Genomic DNA, 22979 nt, shown 5'->3' with positions numbered 1-22979 from the left:
ATTCAAAACTTTGATACTTAATGAATGTTTAATTTGAATACTAGGAATTTATTTTAAAAAGAATTGTGTACATACCAACAAATATATATATATGTGTGTGTGTGTGTAAATAATGGCAAAACTAATCAAAATTCACCAAATAATTTTAAGGCAACCAAAGGATACATAAGGAAACGGCTCAGCTACTAAGAGTTTGCTGTTAACAACGATAGGGACAAACTAAATAAACATAGAACAACCTTACAGGACAGAGTAACAAAGCAATTAAATGACAGTAGTATTCAGTGCAAATACATGAAAAGTGATACTCATGGGCAACTTCTTTCTTCATATATGAAACTGTAACTTTTGAGCTGTTTCAATTCAGAAGGAAGATCTTGGAGTTATAAAGAGAAATATCAGGAAGATGCATGTTCAGTACTTGGTAAAGAACAGAAAAGAATAATCAGGGAAAGAAGTAGTGGAGGACAACTCTATATCACTGGAACTAGAACATGTTCAATGATGAGCTACAAAGACAGGCAAAAGTTACCCATTTAAATGATATAAATGATGGACAATTAAAGATTTTTGGAAAGCATTAGTGTTAGAATTATAATCTACCAAGAAAATGATAATATTTTTCCATCTTTCATGGTGCTTAATATTTACTGAATTTTGAAAATGGGAAGTAAAACCACTAGAATAAAAATTAAGGAAGAGTCTTTAGCTATTCTGAGCTTATACTTGAGGGGAGGGAATGAGCCTGATTCCATCTAACTAACTAACTGGTGGTAGTTTTGGTGAAGTGCAGTCGTTCAGGTAGTCCCATATTTCTGAACAGTGTCATTATGGAAAACTAAACAAAAGTTTCTGTATACTTGCTCTCTTTTTTTCTTTTTCTTTTTTTTTATATCTAACTTCTGTTTGAAAACAAATATTTTCCCTGGAATTCTTTTTCTTGGTATCTGTTGTACTTTTTCTGACTTGGAGAAGAAAACTGGGAAAATACCGAGGGACTTCTAGAGTGTCAAAACAGAATTTGCAAATAGTCTTACTGAGTGATGGATTAATATTATTAGGTCGTCACAATAATAGGCTTTAAGTCAAAATTCATGCCAACTGCAGCTGGGTTAAATGTGGAAAATATAACATGAAGATATGTGAAACTATGGAGACAATTCGGATGAGTATATAAGCAAAATCTGTAGTGTATGCTTTCTAGAACAAAATGCTGTATTAATTTTTCCACTGAAGTCTTGCACACTTTTTTTCATAGATTTTTAACACTGAATTTTCTATGCTGATAGTGTGGCCCTGTTGAAGTTAAAATAGTGTGCACTCTCCTTGAATGAAAAACATTGCAGGCACATAACACTATTTAGCTTGTGTTCAAGGTCACTTCTACTTCAGACAGATTAATAGGCTATACTAATGTAAGTTATTTATTTTCATTTGAATAATTGTTCAGGTAAATACCAAGACAATAAGGTCATAGGTACAGAAACTGATACGTGAAATATTTATTCAGTACTGATAGAACAACCAAACCACTGCCATATGAATGATGCTGCAAGACAATACAGGATTGCTACTGAGATAGAGATTCATTTTTAAAGGCAGATAACAGCTTTATGTTTGTATGCCTTGTCTTCTTTAGTTAATAAAGACTGAGTACGTTTAGTTTACTTTTTATCATCTGGGGCTGATCAATAAGTGGTGTATACCCTATCTTTACTTTTCAAGGATTGATTCACTTAAAACTCTATATATTGGATTTAAAAAACACTGTTGCCTGAAGAATGTCAAGCTAATGCTGAAAGTGACTTTCATCCCCTGTAATGCTGAAAGTGACTTAAATCTGTTACAACACACTTCAAAAATGTCAGCTAGATATTCTTGAGACTATGCTTGCCAAAAACTGTACAAAACATTTTTTTGGGCTTTACGCCAGATTCATTTTTTTTCCAAGGGAACTATCTCTTAATCACCTCAACATTATCCTTTGTTACTTTCAAAGAGCATACATTCATCATATGACGATTTTTTCCTGTTTTGTTCTCCACTCAAGAGGAGAAAGAATTCTTCACCCTCCATCTCCACATGATTGCTTTGAAGACTGCTGAGAGAGCTGCTTTTAAATGTCCTAAGGCACTGTCTGTCTAAAGTGATAACATAAGAGATAAAGAAGTTCTCTTTGGTATAGTTTGCTGGTTTGGAGTACAGTTGATCAAAGAATAATATAAATTTTTGACGGAAAGATCAGCTATTAGTAGCCACTTAATTTACAAATTAAAAATTGTGAAATATTACTAACATTTGCAGAAGAATTATTTCTAACTTGTACAGTATTAAAAATTCCTAGGCCAGAAGTGAATGCTTTGAGTATTAGAAAAGCTGTTTCTAACTACAAACACAAAAGAGATGATGCAAAACATACAAAGATGTTGTAATATATCTCAGATACAACTTTTACACTACCAAGAATTAGATTAATTTTCAGGTAATTTAAACAAGATGGAATTTTGAAGTTTTCTGACTTGGAAGATTTTAATTTATGCAGCAGTAACATTTCTTAGTAATTAGAGAGTATAACTGAGCCCCTGAAATATGAATATGTTTATGCCATTCTTAACAGACTCTTTTCCATGAACAGTAAGTTATTAAGCTAATTAATGAATTTGCTTCTGCATTTTACATAAATATACCTTATAGTAAAAGTACTATAATTTTGGAAATCTTTTCTGATTTTTGATCACCTCTCAGTTCAATCTTTCTCTTAATATGGCACTTTATATGGATAATATGCAATTACAATTTCCTTCATTTACCACTGATCTTTGTTGAATTGTGAACAGATTTGTGCAATACTCTATATCATAAAAATTAAATGTTAATCTTAAAAACTCTAAAAATTGATAAAACCTGTCGAGAATTTAATAAAGCATTCCTTTTTTTTTCTTTCCTTTTTCATTCTAATGGTGCCTAACAGCAGATTTTTTGTTTGTTTTTATTTTACTTGACAGCTGTCAACATTTCACTGGCTCAGAAATAATTAAACAGTTGGTTATTTTCCTGAGATTTCCTGTTTAGCAATTTAACTTTCAGACACTTCCCTTTAGAGACCAAAGCCTTCAGCTTTATTGACTGATCTGATAGCAGAGCTAGAGCTTCCTGTTATGTCTTCAGATCCATTTATAGACTATGATGTTAAAGCATCTATTTCTTCAGAAGAACAGAAAAAAAATGCGATCTTTTAGAGAAAAAAAACAACAAACCCAAAATATAAAATTATAACTTTTATATTTTTATATTATAGATATATAAAATTTCAACTGTAATGTCGTCTAAAAATATACCTATATAGATTTACACACAGATATAAGTGCTTTAAGGACAAATTTGAAACTCAGGTTCACATATAACTGCAGTATGTCTTCCCCTTTTTGTAAAGCCTTCTAATGCTTGCCTCCATCAATAACTCTCCTTTCTACTGAAAGAAGAAGATGCCTCCTCCATATAGTGGCCTACCTGTTGAATGAATTGATAAATATTCTACATTGCCAGTGATAGCGTCAGGGACCTACTTAGTGAATAGGATTAGGTTTTTCAATCAGCTGTTGCATGCTAGAGAAATATTTTACATTGCATGAGTGTATTGTACTTTTTATAAGATTATGGTGAAGACTTTTTTTGTTGCATTTGTTGTGTGAATTGAACGGGCTCAGCGTAGAGGTTTGACTTTAGGTGAATGTGCAGGATGGGATCTGTTCCCAGGAAGTGATACACACACATACAAAAGTAAAGCAGCACTCATTTATCTCTGAAAAAATCATCACAACTGTGAAGGTGCCGTTTCCCAGCATTTGGCTATGTGATTCTGCTCCTGCTGCCAAAGTGATTCCTCTCTTGTACCTCTGCATTCACATTTTGATCTGATATCAGAACTTGACTCATCTGAACATTCACAGTTTTTGGAAAAGATGTACTTTCACACCTCACTTGAAAGATACAAAAAGTCACACAAGTTATCTATCTGTAATCAAGTTACTTCTGAGAACAAAGAAGAGGGAATGTTTTGTCTTTGTATGTGTATGTATTTATGTTGTATGCACATAAAGATATCACAAGCATACATATATATTTTCCTGACTTCATATCTGTTTGAAATTCATATGTAAACATTCAGTCAGATTCAGGCAAGGATTTGTTGTCATTCTTTCTTTATCTGCTTTAATATTTGATCAGTGAGTTTGGGAATATTTTAATTTTTCCAGTCGTGCTCTAAAACAGTATTTTAATATACATAGTTTTTACTGATGTCAGCACAGAGATCACAAATCTTCAATCACTATATATTAGTTATTCAATTTTAAGACTTTTTGTGAATTTCCACGTGGTACTTACTACATTGCATGCATGCGTGCATGCTGCTCCTGAGGATGAGAGCAACTTTATCTAATTGCTAGCTGCAAATACTAGTTAGCATGGATCAGTATTTAAGAAGGGTTGAAAGCTCCAAGTATTTCTATAAAAGTAGTTTTTCAAAAGATTTTTGACCAAGTGTCCAGTATATTGAATTCTCAAGAAAGTGCAGGTGCTTATTTTAAAGACTAGTAAGAAGGGAACTTTCTCAGTGTCTTATTTTAAAAGGTGAGCTTTTCTGGACATCAGGACAGTGCAGCAGTCAACATGAATGGACTATACATGGAGGTTAGTCCTGTCACAAGAGAGTCCTATCCAAAGAGATCAGTAAAGGCAGAGAGGTTTTCTTCCATGCTTCCAGGAAGGTGTCCTTACCGCTGGGCTCCAGAAAGCTATGGTATAGTGATGCAAATTGAAAGGCAGAGAGTGACAGTATCTTAGCCAGGCTTACAAAGCAGTAGTTAAGAAGTGCCAAGGTAAATGGAAGCTATGATTTTTAACCTCACTACTTTGAATAGCCTGAGAACACTGTAATGTAAAATCTCAAATCAGATGAAGGTGAAAGTAATTTAGATAGCAAGTCTCAGTATTGTATCTAAAAGTTATACTGTTTTAATGGTTCATTTGCTAGGATGATAATACCTTAGTAGCTCAGGTGCTTCCATTAACACTGACAGCATGGGTCTGATATGTAAAGCTGCTCAGTTCCCCAGAAGGTTCCTGGAACTGGCAGTGGTACAAGATTATCTGATCAGTTGTTTTGAAATAGCACAAAGCAGCTTACAAACACAAATATAGTAAACACTGGTTGGATCCCTATCCTTTAACTAAGTCAAACAGCTAGCAAGAATGCTCACAGTAAATAAGCTCTTTCATTTGTTAAATGTGAAGCTTTATGAGAATCTGAGCTCCGTGAAGAAAGCAGAGATATATCAAATATTCTCACTGACTTGCTGAGAGGTATTTTTGTTCAAGGCAGGAGTTTTGCAATAGATATGAAATAAAACTAAAGTATAGCTGTCACACCAGAAAGTGTGACTTGACTTGAAAAATGGCAGGACACCTTTAAATGATATTTAAAGAGTGCTTGCTTTCTTCCTACTCCTTCAGTTCATGTCGGGGGAAGATCTTAACTTTATTCTGTAGTTAGCAGTATGGCTGGACTTGTACAGAGAAAGACTATATATTGCATTTGAGATTGTTGGTAATTAGTATGTGCTTTGTGTACAGCAGAAACTCTGCTAGGCAGAAGCTATAGTCTAAATAAAATATGAGTCCACAGATGGACAAAATGACAGAGGGAGGAAAGCACAAGGTTATTTTCTACCTGGTAAATACCATGTCAAACTGTTATAAATAATAGATAATCTGTTCATGCAAAGTCTTTAAACGTATGTGTGTTTTAAGGACAAATTGGAAGGAGAATTTATTGTTCTGAAGTGAGCTCTTTTGAAAGGAAATCATCCTTCTTGAAAAACGATTATGTAGATAATGATGGTGGCAATCCACTGTGACACTGGTGGTGGACTAGAGTCAGGAGGCAACTTCCTAGTCTAAGAGAGACTATGGTTAGAGTGATAGTAGGTTGGGCAAATCCATAGACAAGACAGGGATCCATCTCTTTTTTTTTTTTTTTCCCAGAGTAAGCATTGCCTGTGTTCAAGGCAGCTATTTTTACTTCATATAAGAGAGCTCCTTCTCCACAGAGTCTTTATCCCTCTCACTTACTGAAGTGGATTGTCTCAGATGGGATTGCGATGACAGTAATTCTATTCTCAGTAAACAAGATCTCTTGAATTATATAATGAGATCAAGAGGACCACTATGCCTCAGAATGCAAGACTACACTATCAGGATGGTTTCCTTATGCAACTTTGCCAACTTTCACTCTGTATAAAAATCTTCAATGAATGCTTTGGTTTTTCAGAGTCCTACTTTTTATAGAACTTGTCTACACAGTCTGGGGTTTTGTGGGTTTTTTTTTTGCTAAAAGGAACTGAATGAGTGGCAAAAAGATACGCAACTTATCATACAAAAAGGTGGACGAGCACAAGACAGGAGTACTATTTTTGATTCTTAGCCTGCATTTAAAAAGATGTGGAAAAAATGTATTATTTGCATTATCACTGTGACTGTTGGTAACATTGTCATTGTTTTTAGGCCGTGAGAAGACAAAAGAGTCTTGAACAGAGTATTCAATCTGCCCAGGAGACTGACAAAACCCTCCGCTTAATCCAAGAGTCTCTTGCTGTTATTGACAAACAGCTAACAGCCTACATTGCAGACAGAGTTGATGCAGCACAGGTCCCTCAGGAAGCACAGGTAAGTAATGTACAAGTTGAACTGATGTACTTACTGGTTTTCTGAATTAACCAAAGAGTGTTTGGTTATCTCACAGTCTCATACTAAGAAAGGGGATTTGCAAGGTGATCAATCTGAAAGTGCAAGTATATTTTAGGTAGGATTACTTTGAGAAGTTCAAGCTAATATGTACCTGTCCAGAAGATGTAAAGACTATGCACTGATTTTAAAATGACGAAGATCAACAATGTGACTCTTCAAAATCCAGTTCTCATCCTGGATAGGAGAATGTCATCTTCTTCACAGCTCTTACATGACTTTTTTACAAAGTTTATTGTGTGCCTAGGGATTACTACTAAATCATTTAAATACAGACAACACATTTTCTTTCCATTAAAGATAAATGTTTCTGTGTCTTTTGAATTGAATTTTAATAGATGTACCTTTCTTTACTGTTCTAGTGTGTGTGTTTCTAGGCACATGCAGATATTTTTATGTGTGTTTATGAATTTAAAAAAATTTTATTTAGAAAACATTATTGTATTTGTATTCAGTCTTACTTTGAAACTGATTCTAATTTATTTGCTTCTAACTTACATCAGTATAAGAACAGGATCAGATTCAGATGAATTATTATTTCAGTTTGAATCCTAAGGTTGTTAGCTATGAGTTGATTGTCTAATTATTTTCCTCCTTCCTTGAAATCTGAATAACATAAACATTTTTTTTAATATGAAATAGGAGTCACCAGAAACAAGTCACCATTTGTTAAAGACATGTCAGATCTATTTCTCATATTGTAATTATATAACTAGAATTATGTAAGAAAAATTTGATACAAAGCATGCTTTTTTGGGCTCATACATTTTTAGCAATTTTTAGTGGTGCTTCATGTATCTTGTGGTTGCATGTTGGTTTATTTGTGTCTTTAGATACAGTAGTGGTAGTCATTACAGACTATGTAAAAGGAAGTAATTCAGAACTTTAGTGACTGAAGCTGCACAAAATACAACTAACCCTAAGTGACATATTTTCATGGGACAATTTCAGCTCAGTGTTTTTGCAGAACTTATTTTAAAGATTTCATTGCCTAATGTCAAATTCACCTGATTATACTAGATCCATGGTGGGAGAAACAGCATAGAGGCTGCAGAGTTTTTCCCTTTCATGTTTCTATTTTAAGATGCCAATTGGGACCTAATGAACAAAACTTAACAACTCAACAGAATAATTGGAAATATTAAAGTTCTCTGATGTTCAGTCATCAAGTTCTTCAAAATCCTTAGAGGGAAAGGGAATAAATGATCAGTTTTATGTGGGTAAATATACTAAAAGCCACTCCTTTGGTGAATAGCCATGACAAGAGGTAGCAGAACAGGAATATACTGAATGGCTGCATCTCCTATCAAGCTTCTGCTGGCACAGTTCTTTTGTGGAGCTGAAAGCAGTTAATTCATATAAGATGTCCTACGGTAGTGTCTGCACAGCTGGAATTAGAATCTTTCAGTCAATGATGTTGGCTTCTGGGCAGGAGTCAGTTTATGCGTGCTGAGGGATTTAACAAACTGTGGTTTGCTATATAGGGCAATTTACAATCAGAAAGCTGTTGAAGATTTGAGAGCTCTGTATGTTTGCTTTGAAAATTTAAATCCGTTTAGAGCATTGATAGGAGGAAAAATCTATTGTTCAGCTGACTGGAGATGAATCTGATAAACCAAAAATATTTAACTTCTCTTTTTGAGTGAAATGATCTGTTTAATTTATTCAGAAAGTTGATAGGAAGAAAATATGTACTGTTCAACTTCTCCTTTGAATAATTTTTTAAATATAAATTCTGTGTGCTTCTTACTCCACCATGTGGCACTGAGAATTTAATGCTAGAGAGCCACTGCCACCCATCTTTTTGAGTACAACTAAATATGCTGTATTCTGACAAAATGATCCAACAGCAGCTGCACAGAGAAATCGATTCAGATTCTTCAACATGCAATGATGAATAAAGCTGTAATGAGGTAATGTCAAAAACAGTAATCTAGAAGGAAAGACTGTTTGTTTGTATTCCTGATCTTAAGATCCCAACTGAAATCACTTTCATTTCTCTAAATTCACCAAGAAAATACAGTCAATGAAATCATTGTCACAAGAATTTGTTTTTTTTCAAGTACACTTTAACTGACAGGAAGAAAATAAATCGGTACTGAAGATTTTCCATTTATCTGGCAAGATATTCTTCAGATAACTATTTGTAACTTTGTTATTAAATAACTTCTGATGAGAGAGAGAGTCTCCACTTTGTACTTCTATTTAGTCTGAGTGATAATGTGAGGGACAGAAAATACATTTATTTTTCTTTTCACCTGCATATGAAAAATCACTTATCTGTGTTCTGTAGACTTATGCAAAATAAAATGTGGAGAATAAACACAATGTTGTAAAATGTTTTTCTGAGAAAAGAAAAAAAAAATCTTTTTGATAAACTCCTTGAGTAATTTCAGTTCAGTAGTGTTAAGCACTACACATCTGTTTTCTAAATGAAGATGGTTATTAATCTGTATTTAAAATATTGCTGTAATATGTTGAAAACTAAAGTTAACATGATGATACAATGGTAGTTGTTCAGTTGTGCAATGTGTTACTTGACAAGAATAATGTTAAGCCTCATTGCCTTCAGACTAATACTTTGAGACAAAGAATTCACAATTGTCTACTTAGTAAAGCATCTAATACTGAAGGTATTTGCGCTTAACTTTTCCTCTGCTGGAAATTGTGAGGATTATTTTGTTCAGTCATGTGTAGATCAGTGGTTAAAGAGGGAATAGCTATAAGTATTATTCAGAAGCATAACTTTACATTTTGTTATGTATTAGGTTTTAATGTCTAGGGAAATTTCTACACTGTACAGGTTCTCACACTCTACACATCTTCATAGCATCTGAACACTGCATTTAACTGCAGAAACTTACTCAGTTTTGCCTTGTCAACCATTTTTCTGTCCTCTGATGATATACTCTTCTTACTGAATTCTTCAATTAATCTTTCTTGAACAATATGTCCAAAACTAAGTATCCTATCCTTGGTGAGGATTACGTCTATGTCATTCCTACTATAGCAGCATCTTGTATATGCATTACATGTTTTTCTCTTTTTTTGCAACAATGTGGTATCATTGGCACTTAGTCTTTTGAGGCTTTTAAAAATGACTACTTTAAGTTAACTTTTCTACTTTCTGAATCTCATCTTTCCTTTCAGATTTTTCAAAGGTAACCACTAACATTTTTGACATAGTTTCAGATCTTTTTTTATGTACTACTAGAATTATGATTTTTCCACAATTTGCCAGAAACATCTCTAAATGATTTATTTTCTCCATATGTAACACTCTGCTCTGACTCCTTATACATTGATAGCAATCCCAAATATAAGCAAAAAAGAGGTTGAGTGCTATTCTTGAGAGCTGTTCCCTAAGTAGTACTTAAAGAAATACATATCATTAAACCTAATCTAAGAAGGTACATTCTCTGCAGTTTGAGAGACCCAAATCTGCAAATTCATATCCAAGCAATTTTCATATGTGAAATTCATTATGTGAAAGACTCATTAATTACAAAAGTAATCTGATATAATTTGAGATCATAATGAATTAGTGTACAAAAAAGCAGAGAATAATGAGAGGTGCACCACATTCCCTTAATCATGTTGTATTGTCATCGTCTTCCTGTGCCATTATATAGAACCCATGCCTTCTTATTCAGTAAATATTAATTAAATCTATACTACAAACGTGGTGTTCAAAGCTAAATTTAGGCCTTGTTTTCCTAGAACAACTAGTGAGAGGTAATGTAATAGCCCTTGTCTTCAGGTAAAGAGAAATCAGAAGAAAAAAATTATGCAGTATAGTTAATTCTAGGAACTTTATTTTAACCTAATCTTTCTTTGCTACCATGATGTTTAACACACTGTCATTTATTATGTTTAGGGTATTTTTTTGTGGAAGTTTATAAATCCACTGAGGCTAGTAAATTGTCCACTCTCGTTAGAGTGCCTACCTATAGGAGATATTTCACCAATTTGTTGTTTGTTCTAAATTGAAGTGACTTTAGGATTCCCTGTCCTATCTTGAAACATGTTAATATATGTGTCACTTGTATCTTTCTTCTTCTGGATTTATCCATCTTTTCAGAACTTACCAATTTGCTGATCTTAGTCGCATATGCAATATTGACAGCAAAGCTGTTCCTCTCTGAATTACAAATTTCTGGCAACTAATACAATACAAAGAGGTCAGGCAATATGAAATAAAGATATCTTGGAGGATAATGTGCATTATAATATACAACTTCTGTGACCTTACCCTATTCCTGAAGTAACAGAACCAACAGAGTCTTACTTTGTAAAGATCAGACAAAAGAGACGAAAAGTTTCTTCCAGTTCTGAGATGGAAAATAGTATCCCTCTCCTGCCATAAAAAAAACAATTTCACCAGTATGTTCTCCAGAATGTCTTTCAAACATTTTTTGACATGTTGTTACTACATCAACAAGAATTATCAGCTGTTTTTATACCGTAGTCCTTCCAGTGTTACTCATGCTAGAATCTGTATTTTTAAATTGGATATGCAGTCCATCTAATCCTAATTTTTCAGCCATTATCCCACAGTACTAGTTCCATATTAAAATTTGGGTTTTTTATGAATAAAGCCCTTCCTTTTAATTAGATACACAAGACTGAGCTTTTTAGTTTGACTACCCTGTTAAAAATTGCTCTCAATAGTTATGATTTTGCTGAGTATTTCTTACTGAAATTTATTTGGTTTTTAAAAATGTGACTGATTTTTCTAATTGACAGGTATTGGTGACAGGGACATACAATCAAGCCTTTTAGTTCCATTTTTTGGTTGTGAATAACATTGAACAGTTTGTTTATATGCTGTCTTACTTTTTTTTTTTTTTTCCCCCCCCTAAATGGTTTTCTTGATGCCTGAGTATGCCATTTAGGTTTGTGACAATTTTTACTTTCCTTTCAAGATAGGAAAGATTTTTCCAATAACTGTCTACACTGTAAATTCTCTGCTTTTTGCTATCAATATAGCCAGACTCTCTGCTTTAAGTGGTTCATATTTTTTAAAATTAAGACTAGTAATTAATAGAAATTTATATGTTGCATGCTATTGTTGCAACTATTGTAATGTTCTAGAAATGAAGTGAAGGCAGTTTCACTCGTTATTAAAAAACAAACTAGACTGGAAACACTGAGAAAAGCAGAGGTGGAAATTATTAATTTTCTTTTTCCATATCTCTTGTTTCTTGTGGATGTTCATTAAAAAAACGATGTAATAAATTCTTGAATCAAAACAGACCAAAAATTCAAAATGATCATGTCAAAATTGAATGAAAAGAAACATCATAGGCAGGTCTTATAAATTCTTTCTATATGTTCAGGACTGATTTTATCTTTCTGCCTGTGAACAACAGTGGCAAATACACAAAATATTTTCTTGCTGTAATTCCTCTGACTTTTGTGTTAAGCTTTTCTGTAATGTGTTTGTTTTCTAATTCTGTATTCTGATGTCAAAGTAGATGATGCTTCATCTCTCCTGCAGAGCAATTTTTAGAAGACAGAACAATCTCTATGCAATGTTCCCTAATACCTAATTGCTTAAACAGGTTTGTTGTTTTGGTTTTTTTTTTCATCTGTACTGTTCTGTTCTGACCTATTCAGATAAGAACAGTTCAATTATATGCTTTCCAGAATGACTCAGGTTTAACAGAATGAACTGGAAAATATAACCAAACATCAATTAATTGATGAGGTACAGAAGCAAACAGTTGAATAATAGATATAGTGTATTTTCATAACCTTGAGACTTGCTTCTTCCTTGTATATACAGTTCTGACTTCCAAGACATCAAGAAATTCTTTGGCTTCAGGAGGTAACTAATGCTGAGTCACCACCATCAATTTGATATGTGTGCTGCACAAACATGGAAGATAATCCTGTTACAATTCTACTACACTTCAAGGGGGAAATTTTAAACTTAAATAAGGAGAAAATACTCAAACAGAAACTGTTAAAAAAACTTTCATTGATTGCATTATCCTTTTAATTTACTATCTTTGTTTTCTCAAAACTAAAATGTGATGTTCAGAAAAAAATCTAGTACTTGATCCAGATACTAATGGTCATTCAGTCTTGAAAAAGGAACTCAAATTATGGCAAATTGAATGATATTTTTAAATGAACAATTTAATCCAAAACGACATTTTTCTAAAAGTAATTTTGCTTTTACATATGCTTTGCTTCAGAAAAATGTTTCATTTCTCTAAATAACACTGGATAGTTTAGAATCAAACATATATCTTTGCAATAAATTTAGTGATGACTTAAGAGTTTTCTGCATTTTTGTAAGTCTTTTTCTCTTAAAATTTGCTTTAATACATTTTTATTTAACTTTTAAAATCAGCTTTCAATGTAGTGTTTTAATATAGAAGACCTTATAATGTCATACAATCAATATGTCTATGTAATACTCCCATAAAGCACAGTGTACACAGTTTGGTACTTAACATCTAAATATGTGGTTTTAAATACCTATATATTTATTTTGACTTTAAATCAAGCTTCAAAGCACCGAAGTGTAATTTGAAATCCCTTTTCTTTATTTGCATAATTATTCGTGGAGTTTTGAACTACATATTTTTCATATTTTCCGAGTTACTGTAGTGCAAATGATAATGCATGTAGATATAGTAGATAATGCATATAGATATAAATAGATAAATGCATGTATATATATTTAAATTTATAGCTAGTCTTTAGAGTATTTGAGAAATGCTTGTGTGCCATAGGAAAAAAAGATTAAATCTAAAAGCACTTTTTCATGCAGGCGTAATGGCCTCAAATACCTTTCCTGATGGGAACATGTCTTTTTTTCAGAGGGTGATTATTCATACTTGTCTAGCAAATTTTCTAATAACAGTTTCTCATTTTCTAGCAATTGAAATATAAAAATATGTGAATAGCTCTAAATTAAGTTGTATCAATATATTTAATGGGAATTTTTTTCCATTACATTGTACTTTCCAACACTGCTTAAGCTAATTGTTTCTTCTAAGATTGATTTATGATGAACCAACAAGACTTTGCTTCTGATGATTTGATTGCACACTCATTTTACAGAAAGAGAAAACCAGAAATGTGTGTTAGAAAATGAGTTAAGTTAGTGTATTAATGAACGACAGGTCGTTATGCATTTAGCATATCTATAGGTGCTGAACACAGATTCTGGCCAGCAATATGCCACTAACTTTATAGTGTTTCAGATATAACACAACTCTGTAATGTTTTTAGACTTACAGATAACTTTGATTAGTTTTCTCTTAACTTGCCTGATGATACTGTAAAAATAGTAAGAAATAAGAATCATGAAGCAAATAATTTTTCTACTTGTATTTTTCTTTTCTAGAATTAATTTTGAATTTTTTTCCCAATGAAAAGAGTTGATTTTCTTCCAAAGAAAGAAATCTAGGGGAGGGGGAATGCATCCAATTTTATCACAATTTGCTTAGCAAGATTTTGTCCTTAGTGTCACAGTGTTGGAGATATATATGTTTGAGCAGGAGAAGGTTTTATTATGATTGAGAAAAACTAACCTGAAGTGCAGAATCAAAGAATCTCAAGGGCTGGAAGGGACCTTGAAAGATCATCTAGTCCAAGCCCCTTGCCAGAGCAGGACCACCAAGAGTAGGTCACACAGGTGGGTTTTGAATGTCCCCAGAGGAGACTCCACAACCCATCTGGGCACCCCATTCCAGTGCTCCCTCACAGTGAAGAAATTCTTCCTTGTGTTTTTTGGAACCACTTATGTTCCAGCTTGTATCTATTGCCCCTTGTCCTATCAGTGGACATCACTGAGAACAGCCTGGCTCCATCCTTCTGACACCTGCCCTTTATGTATTTGTAAACATTAATAATTTCACTCCTCCAAGCTAAAGAGCCCTGGCTTCCTCAGCCTTTCATCATATGGGAGATGCTCCACTCCCTTCATCTTGGTGGCCCTGTGCTGAACTCTGTTCATCAACTCCCTGTCCTTGTTGAACTGAGGGGCCCAGAACTGGACACAATATTCCAGATGTGGTCTCACAAGGGCAGAATAGAGGGGCGGAAGAACCTCCCTCTATCTACTTGCCCATACCCCTTCTAATACACCCCAGGATGCTATTGGCCTTGGCAACGAGGGCACATTGCTGGCTCATGCTCATCCTGCTGTCCACCAAGACCCACAGGCCCCTTTCCCTTACACTATGCTCTAAGAGTTCACTCCCCAGCCTGTACTGGTACATGGGATTATTCTTTGCCAGATGCAGGACTCTACACTTGCCCTTGCTGAATTTCATTAGATTTCTCTCTAGCCAACCCTCCAGTCAGGATGTTGAGAAAGTTCTCTGAATCTTTTAATCATTGAGTATACTAGTATATCTGTTATGATATTGACAAGATAAACATTTTCTTAAGTCATACTGATTACTGTCTGTTCTTTTCAATAGAAAATACAGTCTGAATTAACAAGCCATGAGGTTAGTTTGGAAGAAATGAAGAAACGAAACCGGGGTAAAGATGCTACCAAAAGAGTGCTTTCCCAAATTGATGTGGCACAGGTACACATTTTTTTTCCCCGTTTTTCTTTCACTCATGCAAATGAGAAACATGTGTGGTGCTATTACTATAGTATGAATTGTTCTTAACTTATCTCGTGTTGCTCCTTTCTAGCCAGGAGATAAGGGTGGATAAAGCATACCACCCATATCTTCTCACTGCTCATTTTTCTATTACAGCCTTTCTATCTGGTTGGGAACAGCCTTAGGGTATGCAGAGCTGATGTAATCAGCTGGTAGAGGCACTATATAAGGGGTGCTTTTAATGTGCTGTGGTTGAAAGAAAGAAAACTACAGTGAGGCTTTTTGGTATACCTTTTCAGATAATTGAAAATATTTACAGTTAAAAGTATGCTGAAATATTTGGTAGAACTGCATTGAAAGACAAAGCTGAGCAGTGCATTGCAGTCATCAACTTTAAATATTAGCTAATGCATTATTTCATCTACCTTAATAGACATAGAGAGACCTAAGTGAAACTGAAGACTTATGACTTAAGAAAAATAAACATTTTTACCCATTAATCTGTGATGAGTTCTTGAATATTTTGCTGGAGTTTTTTTTGACATTAATGACAAAGATCCTCAGGCCACAAAACAAATTGTAATTATTCATAAGAAAAGACGAATAATTTTGTTCTGCTGTTAACAGTAAAAAAGGCCATCTTTGTCAAATATTTTTAGATATCTTAACTTCAGATGTATTTCATTATGGATAACAGAATGACTTTTAAAGAGTTAATTAATTTGAAATTAGCAAGTCATTTTTTTTTAAAAGAATATTCCTCTTTTTTACTAACTTTTCTTTATTCAGAATATTTAAATTTCCTTGTTTTTCTATCATCTTTCACACTAACCTTCTGATGGTCTCCATCGCAGCTGTGATATTTCCTGTATTTCATCAGTGAAATACAGACATCAGATGATTTGGTATCTAAATGTTTGCAAATTAAACATCAGACCTCTTTTTTTTTTTTCAGTTAATCCATCTTTCAGTTTTGTATTTTTTTTTCCTGCAAAAGGCTTCTCTAGATGATCATATGACAAATTTATTGTGACAAATTGGTCAGGTGGTTCTGGGAATCTGACTTGCTTACATTAGATAAAATATAAACAAAAATTAGCAAATTTGCATGCATAATAAAAATATCAGCTACCAAAAGTGGTAAAAACTTTTTTCCAAATATCTATGACTAGATTTAATGTTAGTCCAGTGAAAGGTTTTGAATTCTTTTCATTAGTTGTGCAGTGCCTTTACAGATGTTACTTCTCACTACAGATCTATTTTGCCCAAAAATCATATCTTTAGTTCTAGCCAGAAGAGAGTGATAAGGTACAGTGAGGTGACCCTTTAGTGATGCTTCTTAGTGTTTGGCAGCTAAGCAACTTCTTTGTCAGAGATCTTTAAAAGCTTGTGTCAAATGTTTACTGAAGTTTTTAAATTACTGGAACCCTGTACTTTATTTAACAGCCAGTCATGCAATTTAAACTGAATGCTATGTGAAGTTGTCCTTCCTTTTGTTCCTTTTTCTTTCTCTATATAGCAATTTTGCTTGATGTCACCTCCTTGGTATGTTTTGAGAAACTATCTGCTGGTCAACTAATTGCATAGCACTAATTTTAGTTCTCCTCAGTTGTCTCTTGCAGACTGACTACTCTGTTAAATTGTACTGAGACCTGTAGATCTAGATTGAGGAAGTCCTGTTGTTCTTCTTTAGACATTTTCTATTTGTACAATATTTTTTTTTGAGCACAATATAGCTTTATACAGTTACTTATGTATGGTGACATATATAAGTATGACTTATGTATGGTTTTTTAATTATTTATTTTCTTAATCATTCCAAATATCTATTTTACTTGTTTTTCTGGTTTTTAGTATTGAGATGATTTTTTTTTTTAATTGTCAGAAATAAGTATAGAAGTGTTATAGTTAGCTATTATACTCAAGTGAGGATGTCAGTAAATTGTTTAGATCCCATTCTTATCAAACTTAATGTTTCTTTTGTGATGTGCATTACTTAATTTCTGGATTAATTAAATATAATTTGCTTTTTTTTTTTTCCTATAGATCCTCAGTACTGTTCAATTCTTCTGTAACTCTTCACATTTTCTTTACCCTTAATACTGTCATTCTCTCTCTTTTCTAGATAATTTTTAATGTGTTGACCAACACAAATTGTAACAAATACTGATGTGTCATTATAAACATTTCACAGGACTGGGTCTTCTTCAAGTTGAAGTATCACAAGAGAATGAAAAACTAATTAAGTATTAATTTAGTGTATGCAAACACACTGAACAAAAATAAGAGCACGTATTCCTACACTTTGTTTCCTATTTTTATTCAATATTTCACTTATTTATGGAAAGACTTCCTTTCTTACCCCACTGGATCTCAATTTCATTAAGAGTATTTAATGAGGACAGTTATTGGAAGTAGCTGCTCAAAATCTGCACTGTTTTCTGTATTATCGCAGAATTGTGTTCTCATGATTCTTACCTCCTTCACAGAAATCTGATTGATGTGGGAAATGTTTTACTAATGCCTATGCATAGGCTAATCCTAGTCCTGATTACAGTTTTTCTCAAGAACGTATGGTTTAGACAACATTGTATTTGTATAAATTGTCCAGGATTTAAAGATTAAAAAAATCAAAAGTGTGTTTGCAGATGCTGAGTTCCTATTTAATTAACTCTTCATTTGTTCATGACATTCTCTTTTTTCCAACAGTAGAAAATCTTATTCTACTAGTTCTTTGCTCTGAATTTCTACTGAGAAATTAGTTCTCATTCAAGTAGATAATTAAAATGCCCTTTCTTTGCTTTATTTTAATTATTTCCCCTCTCCCAGAGGTACAGATCCTGTGAGCAAGCAATATAATTAATGCACAAAGATAACAAATTGTGAAAACTGTGAAATTAGAAGACATAGATTTTTCTGCCTTCAAATTACTTTCTTTTTACTGTAGATTGTGCTTTTAAAAATTGAAATGGAAATCAATTTTATAGTCTAAATCTCAGATTTGTGCTAGACCTACTTACTGCCAGGCCACTTTCTTGGGTTTCTTTGAGGGACTAAAAGATTCAGTCTTTTTACCAAGAAGGAGCAACACAGCAGAGTTGATGACTGTCCACTCTGGAATGTGAATTTGTTATACTCAAGCCATTAAACCTTAATTCTCTCCCCCCTGCACCAGCAGTTTGTATATTCAAATATACAAAAACACTCCCTTCCTTCAGTTGAATATATGGACTCTTTCATCACTGTCTATGCTACATTCAGTGCCTTGAATGATAGAAGAATTCTTTTTCTTCCTATGAAGAACAAGGTTCTCTGCTGCTGCTATTTTCTGTAAAATTATTTAAATAAGAAGCTGCTGATTGATAATGGATTCTAAGTATTCTGAAACAAGTCTGAAGACTCGTCTTCAGTGTTGATTTGATTTCACTTTTACTACTCATTGATCCTCACTTTTCAGAAAAAGCTACAGGACGTGTCCATGAAGTTTCGCTTGTTTCAGAAGCCAGCCAACTTTGAACAGCGACTACAAGAATGTAAAAGGATTTTAGATGAAGTGAAATTGCAGGTGCCTAAGTTGGAGATGAAGAGTGTTGAGCAGGAAGTAGTGCAATCACAGTTGGATCATTGCATGGTGAATATTTAAAGAATCTTTCTTTCTGTTTGATTTCCTGTTTGTTCTTCAAATTCGAAGCATTTTTGATAACAATGTCAACATTTCATTGAGAGATATCAGAGAATATCTAAAATTCTGAGAAGAATGTAAGAGCAAAACTACAACCTTTTTAGTTAAAGTTCTATTTTTTCAAGGTGAGAAGGATGGATAGAAGGGATTGATCCTCCTTGTCCTACTTCTCTTGTTTGCAAGTAAGGTTAGAAGGACATTGTACACTTAATGTATTCCATTGCAGTGTTCTCCAGGATTTAATAACACGGTGAAATAGTTCCACCAGTTTTACAATGACTGTTTTCCTTTCTATATGTTGTTCCCTTCTTCTGTCATGGCAAAGACCTCTCAGGATCACAAGATGCCAATTAAATGAGTGAAAAATATTGATAATATGGATTTATGTGTAGAAAGCTAAAAATTACAAAACATCCTGGATTCAGGCAGAGAAACAAAATATAAGTTACTTATGATATTGGAAAAACCTCAAATATCAAAACATTCTAATTTCAGTGAACTTTCAAACAATGCTCATGCACTTTTATTGTGAGAAGGCCAGTTAGGATCCCTTTCTGATTTCACCTTCCCGTCTTGCATATGAGTTTATTTCCCCAGATAGGCTCTTTTTTCCACAGTACGCTATGGTCATGGTACTCTGTGATATGACCAAAAAGAGTCTATTCTAGCCAGGAAAAACAAAATATAAAGGAAAAACATAAATTACAGCTACGATGAGATGTCATGCTGTGATTACATCACAGATGAAGAGCAAAATATGACCTGAATATGTCCTAAAGAATAAGGAAAAACCATAAATATCCCTTCAATATCCTTGTAATCCTGTACCCCTTTACAAGTAAAGATGAACACCGTATGTGTGATAGTAATAAAATGGATACTTAAACAGCAAATATCAGGACAATCAGATCCTTGCCTTTATCTGTTTGGTTTTTGGGTTGTTTTTTTTTCTGGGATGTGAACATTCCCTCAACCTCTTTCAGATCTAAATGTAAGAATTTTAATTAAAAAATAGATGTGGAACAAGTTGATGTAATTTCTTCAGATCTTAGGATTTTCTTAAATACAATTACTATTAAATTAACATTCTTATCAGAATTACATGGTAATTAGAAGTCCTGTATTAAATTAAAGTATCTTCACTTGGCAGCTAGCTTTTGCAACACTGACGTGTTCTATGGAATACTTAAAGTGGTTTTAAAGTATGTTTCTCTGCAAAGAATCTCATGATATTTCTATTTTAAGTCATAATATCTTATCAGATATTAGCTAATGTACATCCTACAACAGCTTCCTAATTTGTTGACAGATTTTCATTAATATATTTATGATATTAAGCACCTAGACAGCTGTTGGACTGTATACATACCGTCTTTAAGCAAATAAAATAATAACTGTTCTAAGAATCGGCTTGTTAATTTACTTTAAATGGGGACAAAAAGTCTTGTTGCTACTGTCCAGATATACTAGATGTGGATTGTATACTGCTACTAAAATAGATACTGCTAATAAAAAAAAAGCTCTAAAAAATTACAGGTGAAAAATTCTGTACAAGACAGTAAGTTTATTTTCCAACACATGATGTTAAAATGCTGGAACACAGAATTAAGCTAGACATCTCAACAATAAAACTTCTCAACAGCTTCATGTTTGCCATTCTTCATGTACCTGTGTGTTATAATGGACATAGTGTATCTCCGTGGAATCTTTTTCCACTCTGGAGTTTAGTGGAATTTCAGAATGGCAGAATTTATTCTTGGATTGAAAAAAAAAAAAACCAAAAAAAACCCCAAATTCAACTTACACTCTACTTAAATTAATGTTAATTTGGCATTTATATGACTGTGAAAAGGTTTTAGTTACTGAGTCATACAGTTAGATGGTGCTACCAAATTTTTGCATATGGAAAGAAAGAACACTTGTTTTTCATAATGTCATTCATTATTAGGGAAGTGTATTGTGTTTACAGATGCTTGCATGCTATCTCTTACTGAGCAGCTATTTGCCACTTATTTTTTGCCTTAGTTATGAAAATAGTACAGGAAAATGCAGTCAACTATATATTTTTACTTAACCGAATTACTTTTTCATGTAGTCTTTTTTTAACAGTATTACACTTTCTGATTTAGTAACAAGAAAAACTATCAGATATTTAAATTAGTTTAGTGGCTATTTGTAGTGTAAAAATATTTAGCAAGCTGTTTGAGTTGGCAGATGACATCTCTTCTCATTTTAAATACTACATTATCAACATCAGTTTGAAAACAACCTGTGTCATATCTTAAAGTAGTGTTTGCGTGTTTATTATCTATAACACTTCTACTATTGATTTTGAAGCCAATATTAATTAATAATTACTACATATGGGCTGTTGTGGGGATGTTAATTTGAATTACAACTGAGAAACTTATGAATTTTTCTTAGAAACTTTTTTATACACAGAGTGAGTTTTCTTTATCTCTAGGTCATGTACCATGGCACCTCACAACTCCTTGAGCTTTCAAATGAGTTTACTCGGAGTCATGATGGTGTTTTTATACACCAAAAATACAAAGACCTCTAGTGCATCTTCGTAATACCTTCAATAGTATTTTCAGTTGTGTTGGTCATTTTATTTTAATTTTAATGGCAGTGTTTTAATTTCATATTTCTACTTTATTAGAAATTATATAAAAACCTGAGTGAAGTGAAGTCTGAAGTGGAGACAGTGATAAAAACTGGAAGGCAAATTGTTCAAAAGCAGCAGACAGAGAACCCAAAAGAATTGGATGAAAGGCTTACAGCTTTGAAATTACAATATAATGAATTGGGTGCAAAGGTAAGTTCTGCATTTTCATTACAAAACTGTGTCCTCTTTTGAAATGTCAAAGTGAAGAATAATCTTGATCTGGTAAGTAAGCGAGGGGTTTTTTTATTGGTTGCTTTCAAGGCCCTCACTAAACAGTGGGACAGAATTCAGGCAAAGGTAGTCAATAAGGATAACTATTCTGTTTCTTGGAGAAAAAAATAACCTTCTACAAAAATATAACATTCCTTTATTAAAATATAAAATTATACTATTAATTATTTTTTACTAGTTCTTTGGTTTTTAGAGGTCAAAAGGTGGTGGTGTTTCATTTTAACCATTTAAACAGTTACTTGTTTCAAAACACTACCAGTCAGAAAAAACGCATAGATTTTGTGGTTTTTTTCATGTTACTTAAGGAGCTATTTCATAAAAGATAGAATTATACCTGTTCATTCCCTTCTACCTCCAACTGTACAGATCTTTAAGTATATAATTTGAATCTGTTGCTCTTCAAAAATTTGTTGTCCAAGTATTCTTGCTACTGCAGCTTTCCTCAGGAGGCATTAGATTAAATTTGGTGCCATCACTGCCTGAATTAAGATTATAAATAACAGATATAGCTGTTTATTTTAAAAAATTATAAAATTGAAATATATGAAACAGAATTAAATGAAAATTCTCTGGTCAGATTATAAATTATTAAAACCATAAATTATTAGTAGCTAGGAAAATGAGCAAATGGTAATACTGAGGAGTCAGTATATGATTTAAACACATAATGATAATAAAGCCCTACTAACTATAGTAAAGTAAAAAAATAGTAGTTATGTTACTTTTGACAGAGATAATACTCATTTGGGAACCTAAATTAAAACAGTTCTCTCTCTTGCTAGAAAATAACAGGCTGTAAAGTGTCAAGAAAATTGGAGTCTGCTACATTAAGTTTTGGATAGCTATCATTTAAGATTAGATAACATATTTAGTTTCTCCAGTGTTTTAGAAAAGACTGTAGCATTTATTCCCATGTTATGTTTAAAGCAACAGCAGACAGGTTCCATTGTTATAGCAAACCTCTCTTTAATGAAAGAATAAAAGTGTGCCATTAGGAAACCATTAGTGATCTGAAGTG

The 22979-nt window shown here is 33.1% G+C and overlaps 1 protein-coding gene across 9 annotated transcripts in view; it reads left to right on the top strand.

Annotated features, from left to right (window-relative positions):
• The window catches only part of DMD (dystrophin), a 1219670-nt gene that overhangs the window by 551375 nt on the left and 645316 nt on the right, over positions 1-22979 (top strand). For all 9 annotated transcript variants that reach the window (XM_061999893.1, XM_061999885.1, XM_061999868.1 and 6 more), the window contains exons 29-32: positions 6565-6726; positions 15249-15359; positions 18838-19011; positions 21725-21880. In XM_061999893.1, coding sequence (XP_061855877.1) covers positions 6565-6726; positions 15249-15359; positions 18838-19011; positions 21725-21880 — 603 coding nt within the window. The remainder of the gene's footprint in view (positions 1-6564; positions 6727-15248; positions 15360-18837; positions 19012-21724; positions 21881-22979) is intronic.

This window comes from Colius striatus, chromosome 1 (assembly GCF_028858725.1).
Source record: "Colius striatus isolate bColStr4 chromosome 1, bColStr4.1.hap1, whole genome shotgun sequence".
Taxonomy (NCBI): domain Eukaryota; kingdom Metazoa; phylum Chordata; class Aves; order Coliiformes; family Coliidae; genus Colius; species Colius striatus.
Note: the sequence above shows the minus strand (reverse complement) of the source record. Positions and strands in the feature narration are given on the sequence as shown.